General features: G+C 40.9%; 1 protein-coding gene across 1 annotated transcript in view; it reads left to right on the plus strand.

The window, feature by feature from the left end:
- Positions 1-1,592: 1,592 nt before the first annotated feature.
- The window catches only part of rgs17 (regulator of G protein signaling 17), a 20,945-nt gene continuing 14,757 nt past the window's right edge, over positions 1,593-7,780 (plus strand). The window contains exons 1-2 of the mRNA XM_010772410.1: positions 1,593-1,761; positions 4,438-4,779. Coding sequence (XP_010770712.1) covers positions 4,777-4,779 — 3 coding nt within the window. The 5' untranslated portion in view covers positions 1,593-1,761; positions 4,438-4,776. The remainder of the gene's footprint in view (positions 1,762-4,437; positions 4,780-7,780) is intronic.

The raw sequence follows: 7,780 nt of genomic DNA on the forward strand, positions 1-7,780 counted from the left end.
CCCCCCCCCTCTGTAGAGTCCCTCTAAGTGTATCTGTCTGATGCATAAAGATGGAGGACTAACGCTAAATAGCCTATGTAAAAATATTCAATATGTCTATTCCAGTATGAAGTCCATGCACACTTTAGCCTAGTTTTCATAAACACCAAACCATGAGAATGCCTCTCTCTATGCACTCGCGTAACAAAGTGTGTTATCTGTCAGATAAAAGCCTCTTATTGCCACTGTAGCGGTAATAATGTGTTTTCCATGTTCCTTTCCCGCAATGGTCACATACATGCATAACGAGTTGTCACTGCTGCATCAGTGTGTGTGTGTGTGTGTGTGTGTGTGTGTGTGTGTGTGTGTGTGTGTGTGTGTGTGTGTGTGTGTGTGTGTGTGTGTGTGTGGGGAGAGAGAGAGAGAGAGAGAGAGAGAGAGAGAGAGAGAGAGAGAGAGAGAGAGAGAGAGAGAGAGAGAGAGAGAGAAAAGAGTTTTGGTGCCCCCCTGTGTTAATGGTAGGAAAATCTAGTTTGAACAGTCATCACTACCGAGGCTCTCTGACTCACGCTGCAAGTATAACATCCGAACACAAAACCCAGAGAGACACTCATTCAAATGTTCGCACTAATAATGACGTATTCTTAGAAATTAGACTTCAACAGATGATACATGACTTCATGAGCTACAGAATAGTATATTGAGTCAGAAAAAGACGGTCTGGCCTCTTATAATATGTAGCAGAGATTACTCAACAAATGAATATATTAATGGATGGGTGAAGTCATAACCGGAGTTATTTTTCTTTCTTGTGTCAGGATTGGTAGTGTTTTATAAAAGCTGCCTCAGCGCTAGAGTATGAATTCCAAAAAGAACATGATAATAACGACAATCAAACACCTATTTAAAGGCCGTGTTGTTTGACTTAAAATAAAGGATAGCCAATTGAAAACAGAGAAAATATTTCTGAAATCCATCTCTGTAGCATCCTTATTTCACATTTTCATTTATAAGATCTCAAACTTAATACAGCTGACAAAGCCCTGTGCAAGTGCATTTTTAAATAAAATGTTTTCTCAGATGTACATACGTATCTGTTCTTAAAGTAGACAAACAAGTATTTTATTAGTATACAAAAATGTGGTATGGTCACTATCTGAATAGGCCCCTTATAGAAACATAAACAAAACTAATAGAAGGCTGTGTTTAAAGATAATAATGTAAGATATTCTGTGATTTGATAAGGGTGACACTACATTCCTGAGGTCACCATGTGTTGCATGACACTGTGTTTGTGGGTCATGGAGGCATTTCAAATATATATATTTTACTGTTTTATAAGGATGCATTTCCTCTTGTGGTCTCTTGAGGTCATTACTAAGTGACATGTGTATCTCTCCATCATTTCAGATATTTCAAGGATTTATGTCCCAAAATATACTGAAATAAAACTGAAAGCAGCAGCGGTTTTATAAAGAATATCCAGTGTTTTGTAGTTGTTGTGCAACAGCAGTGATGTAATAGTGACCCTCTTTGCATTATCCCCTGTACGTGTGGAGCCTCCGGTGCATCCTCTCGCTCCGCAGCCCCGGAGCAGCGCGCCTGCGCAGTGCATCCAGGGGCTCGGCGGCGATCGGTGCTGAAGTGGGGCGGATGGCAGAAAAACAGCGGCGATGGACATTACACCGCAGGATTCCCATTTACGATGTCGTTGAATAAGCATCGGGACGTCGCGTTTTCACACCCATCACCATAGGACGCTGACAGCCGGACGCAAATGGGGTAAGATGCTGATTATTGTGCGTAAAAAGCTCCACACGGGCAGGCTAGCTGACGTTAGCACGGCGCTAGCTGCTGCTCCACCTCCTCCTCTCGCTGCAAAGAGATAGCGGATCTGTCGGCTAAAGCTAGCGAGGAGAAAGTGGGTGGTGTTTGATTCCTGAAAAATGTTTGGTGCGACAGTGAGCACCGTGCAGCCCTCTCTGTAATTGCGTTATGGCACCGAGGTGTCAGCTGGGAGGGGGAACTCCTCTCCAGGCTGGTCCGACCTGCAGCGGCTCAGATGTTTCGGACAGCTGTAGGAGGAACCATGCAAACAGCCAGTAGCTAACAGAGCTACTGCATAGGGTCCGATCAGCCTACTTGTTATCTGAAGATATGCACGGGCCTTCGGGCAGATGCAACGGTGCTGCGACAGCTCCCTGCATCATGCATCCACCTCTCTCCACTTTAAAGTTGATTTAGCTAAGTGTCTATCAACCTTCTTTTTATTCCTTTACTGTCATGCACTGACTAGAGAGGGTGTCGTGCCCAGCTGAGGAAGCACCCACACTGCAGTCTCCCATGGGTGTGTTGAGTCACAGGAGGATGACCCTGATCGGATGAAGGCCACAACGCGTTTTTCTTACAATAAAGTTGTGCTGTTGTTGACCTTTTGAGTGAAGGGAGCTACTACATCCTGACACTTTCTGATTTATCTCATTCAGCTTTTACTCTTCCATCAGAGAGGTTTTATACAATACAAGCTCTCTTATCTACTTATTGAGTTTGTGTGCTTGTCGGGTGGATATATTTTACTTGATGTATGTACTTCAAACACTTAAATGATCCCTAAATGCAGTGTGAGTGATAACCTAATTGATCTCATAGAGCTAAAATGGCTATAGGGCTTATTCTTTTTTTGATAAATCGTTGTGATGTGATGTGGAGGCCAAGCTGCTTTTATGTAAATCATCAATAACATGATTCAATAGCTTTATAAGTCAAATATTGTATTAGGTCTGCAAAATAACACTTACTTTCATTATCAATTGACACTGGGATTTTCCTCATATTTTCTTGTTAAACCATGTTGACATTTCCAACACTTTGGTAATTATCATCTTTTTTTGGAAGCATATAAGTGACTATGGCTATGGCCATCTTCCTCCTGGGAACTCTCACAAGTACTACACATAATCCTTTCTTTACACACCGCTACGAAGAAAATCCCTCTTCATAGACTTCTAATATACAAGGGGAACTTTTGTTTTCAAACCTATCGAGGCTCCTTGCTACAGGAATGGTTTAACAGTATCGAAACAGCTTGCTGTGCCATATCTTTTGATTTTGGCTACTTGTTAAACGTTTCTAGGTGTTGACTTTTGCTACAATTTCTATTTGTTGAAAGGAAAAATGATCTACATTCAGGAAAAACAACTAAAGAAAAATACATGACTTGACTTTGCAATTAAGGTGATTCAGAAACACAGTAGTAAATAAATACAACAAATGTTTCACAAGTAATATAAGTGATTATCGGTGATAATCGGTTGTTCTTCAATGACCTTAACTTCCTGATCTCAGTCACTAAATGTAACAGCCTGCTGATAGTTCACAACATAAAGACATAAAGGATAATTCCTCGTACGTGTGAAGTGAACCTACCTGGCAATAAACCCGTTTCTGAGTATCCAGTGTTGCGGTCAACATGTGAACACTTCTGAGCTGCTGTTATGAGGAAGCAAATTGTCTGAACAGTAATTCATGTAAAAAACCATGAAAACAGGCAGCATGACAGTTTCCGAGCTGCTCTGTCTCCTTCAGGCACTTAGTCAGTTTCCGTCAGGGACAAAATCACGCTAATGGCATCTGACTGTGATTGAGTGTCGGGTTGTGACACCAACGATTGGCCTAATCTATTCATGATGAGTGTCTAAACTGAGGCCTAGTCCCCACATAAAGCCAGGGATTTCTTTTTAAAGGTAGCCTTTTCCATCATGATGATAATGCATTTCCTGATGCAGTTTATTTAATCTTTTTTCGATTAAATCACTGAGCTTATTACAGATATATCGGTATTCAGTGCATATGTTGGGAGATGCGTCAAAGGAAATACATGCATAAATGCCAAGGTTATGGTTGAGTTAGATTTGATAAAAGTATTGGAATGTCACAAATTATTGTTGCCATTATTGATAAATCTCTAAATTGTATTTTTCTACATTTAAAAAGATGCAAAGGAAACATGCCCTTTTTTGAAAATACCTTTTCAATAACATCAAAATAAAATAGCACTAGATGCTATAAGTTAAGCTATAATGTGATGATCAACATTATTACAACATTAAAATGTAGTCGATAGGTAATGGATTAATAAGCTAATTGTTTTAGCCTTAAACAGTGTGGCTCAAAACTAAAGTAGAGTACGAACATTTCTGGTCAAAAACACATTTCAGGGATTCTTATCAAAAGTGTTGATGTATAAAAATCTATATCAGCTGATAGAACCAATATAAGATTGTTAGTATGCGGCGATAAGTAGTGTAGTTTCTGCCCTCACTGCATCATACAGCCTATGTCATTGCACAAGCAGTGGATATATCTCCACATCGTTGTCACCAAACATTTCTGCACCTTGACTCGCTGGATCAAATGGTTCTGTTGTGATTCTGACTCTTTGTCCTGTGTGCTTTCCAGATGCTGTACTTTCGCTGCTCCCTGCACTCTCGAGTCTATAAATGACCCTTTCACCGAGATCTGAGGAAGCCTAGGAGGCGACGGCGAGTGAAATCAGGACACGGGGAGAGGAAGTAGTTACATTTCACCTCAGCTCCAGTGTCTTCAGGGATGGTGAGACAAGTAACTTCTCCTCCCTGTTGTGAAAAGACCCTCCCCTCCAACGAGCCAGACAGCCGGTCCGTTAGCCAATCAGACGCCCAGACCCTCACTGCTTCAACCAGCCTGCTAGCATCCAGCAACCTGTTACCTCACGCCATGACTGCTCTGTCTCACCTGTTTCCAGAAAATCACTAATTCATGGTAAGTTGCACTTCTGTCCGGTGTGGTATCACTCCTTTCACTTAAGTACAAGTCTGATTTGAGTACTTCTTCCACCTCTGCATGAGGTTCTGAGTATAAAAGCAGCAAATGTATATTAAAACTTCCACAAGAGCATTATTGACTTACACAAACTAGCAAAGATACTCCCAAATGAAATCTCATTGCAAATTCTGTATTGTCATTAGTAAGGAGTCCTGCTCAGTCAGGTCATGGATGGCTGTCCACATGTAGAAAACTATGATCCACCTTGCTTGTTCAAAGGGGAAATGTGTTCCAGGTTTCCACACTTGTTGATTTTGGCGACACCTTATCCACTGGTGGGAAACGGCAAATGTGGTTTAATACTACAGGTATTGGAATACTAGAGGCAACAAAACTGCTGTCAGTTTATTATTTAAGTCAGACACTTATTAGCCTCTGTGAGCAACTATGATCAGACGTTTTGCTTCACTCAGCATTAGTAGTTGTGAAAGTAGTTATATCGCTGAGAAGTTGGAGGTGTGTAGCAGCGTGTTACCTGCAGCTGTTGTTTTGTAGACGCATGTCTGACGAATTATAGTTTGTGTTAAGCTCACTGACAAACATTGGATTTCCCGTGACTACTTTAAAAAAAAAAGTCAACTTGTGTTGCCCCAGTTAAAAACACTTTTAGTGAAGATGCAGGAAACGTTTGATTTTCAAACAGCGACACAGAATGCTCGCTATATTGCATAAATATCTACATCGTCTACAAATCTCTCCTAGCAGAATTCTTTTTTTGGCTATTGTGAGGTTTGGGTGGGTTCAAGCCTCTGATCGTGCTACTTTCTCAGTCACTCGCCCCACAGGAGCTCTACAGGAGCGCAGCAGCAGAAGGCAATGCCATCATTTATACTATACAATACGCTTCTTAGCCTGTTTGTAGAGCTGCGCATTTGGATTCATACATTAAAATGATTTTGGTTGATATGATGTCTGATATTTTAGTCCTAAATATTGCATCCTTATTCCACCTAAATGATGTCTCCATTAATAGAATGTCGAAAAAAGGGTGGGGTCATCTGAGTACTTTCCAAATCCTTTGCATTTGTGGCAGATCTTGCTGCTATGTTTTTTTTCCCCTCTCATCTGGGTGTATTTGTATTTACACTCCATATTTGCATGTCCTTTCATTGCGGCCTCCCTCTACGGGCTCACAACAAAGCCGTTCCCTCGCTGTCGTTTGCATTTAGCACTCTGGTTTTCCACGGATGCTGCATGGTCGCTGAATAACTGATGACCACTCTGCTGGTCAGGTGACAACATTTGCATGTCAGGCTGGTTGTCTTAGCCTTATACCTGCCATGCACTGTGTCATTATTGCAGTGAATCCTATGTGTGTGTGTGCATTGTAGACGAAGTGAGATAGAAAACTCCACTGTTGGTACTGGAGCCCACTGGTTAATAAGGAGTTTTAATTATGGCTTTGGAGGTAAGAGTTCTCTTTCATTCATTTCACAAGCCAACAAGGCTTCAATTAATTAAGTAATTAGGTTCATTTTTCACTGCCTTGGTGAAATTAAGCTTCAATTACCAAATTGTGAAGTGGAGTTTCTCTATGTGGTCACAGAGGATGAATTGTTTCTTGACATCTTTTTCTTCGTGTGATTTTCACAGTGTTTCCTGGTTTTGGCTGTTGGACTGTCTGTGACAGAGCTGTTTTAGTTATAGCTGGATCAGGGTTTTTACCGGCCAATTTAGCTCGTAAAAAGCCAGCCGAGTGTTATTATGTTCTGCTTGGAGGAAGAGGAACAATGGTATTGCCAGACTAGACTATAATATTGTGTATCATTATCTCTTTAGAGTCAGTTTTTAGAGAGTGGTATCTTTATTTTAAATAGCCTTAAGGGTTGTTTACCCATCAGTGTTGTTTGCTCCTCAAACTCCTTCAAAAGCCTCTCTGAAGCCCAGGTGAAACCCCCGGGGCATGACTGGCACATCGTCCAGTGACTTTTATTAGATAGTGGGCAGTGTGTTAGCGGAGAACTATCTCATGAAAGCCTGCTAAACTGTTCAAATGTAAGGTTTTTGTAAACATACAGTCTAAGAGCAGCTGATGGTGGAAAGTCATACAATTATACTAATACCGTTTGACTCTTCCAACATTTCAACGCCTTTTTGTTGAGTCTGGCACTCAATAATAAATATATATAATGTGTTCTATGGACTTTTCATCAACCAGCTTAACTCCACAATGTTCCTAAAATAACTCTGAGTGAAATATGTTAACAGCGAGGTCAGTCTATTAATCGCTGACTGAAAAGCTAATCTGCAAATATTTTGATAACTTATAAAGAATTTTAGTATTTTTTCAAGCAACAACTACAGCTATTCTCATTTAGGTATAAAGTTGTAATACAAAACAAGCTAATTGAAGACATTACCATGGCCTATAGATGGATTGGCACAAAATGTGGTAATTTGCATTCTCATGGTCCCCGGATGAGTTATCGTAATGACTTATGATAGGACTTAATGATGACAGGATAGGATAGTGATCCCCTGACTTTTATTCTGGGGCCAACATCGGAGGTTTTGATTCAAATGTCTCTACAGTTATTTGGTAGATAGTCATGTAACTGTGCGTACAGGCATTTTTGTTCTCCTTAAAAAGAGAATGTATGCAGTTTAATAACATGGTTCTCCATGAAAGAAAACACATGAAACAGGGTCCCTATATAGAGGGAGGATCCTCATCTCCCCTGATGCAAAAGCAGGTTGATGTGAGTGTGCATCAGTTTCTGTGTTTACTGCATAGGTTTGTCCGTGTGCATGTGATGTGTAGATCCTGTGTCTCTGTTTGGGTCCGCTCCATTGAAATGTGTGTTGTTGTGTCCCTCAAAGCCAAGTGAAAGACTTGGCTGGATGCCAGAAACCCTCGTACCGTACAAGGAAGGGAATCATCTCTGTCCTGCTTGAGTGATCCCTCTCTCTCTCTCTCTCTCTCTCTCTCTCGCTTCAT

The sequence above is a fragment of the Notothenia coriiceps genome, unplaced genomic scaffold, assembly GCF_000735185.1.
Source record: "Notothenia coriiceps isolate Sejong01 unplaced genomic scaffold, NC01 NC01_scaffold00011183, whole genome shotgun sequence".
NCBI classification, from domain to species: domain Eukaryota; kingdom Metazoa; phylum Chordata; class Actinopteri; order Perciformes; family Nototheniidae; genus Notothenia; species Notothenia coriiceps.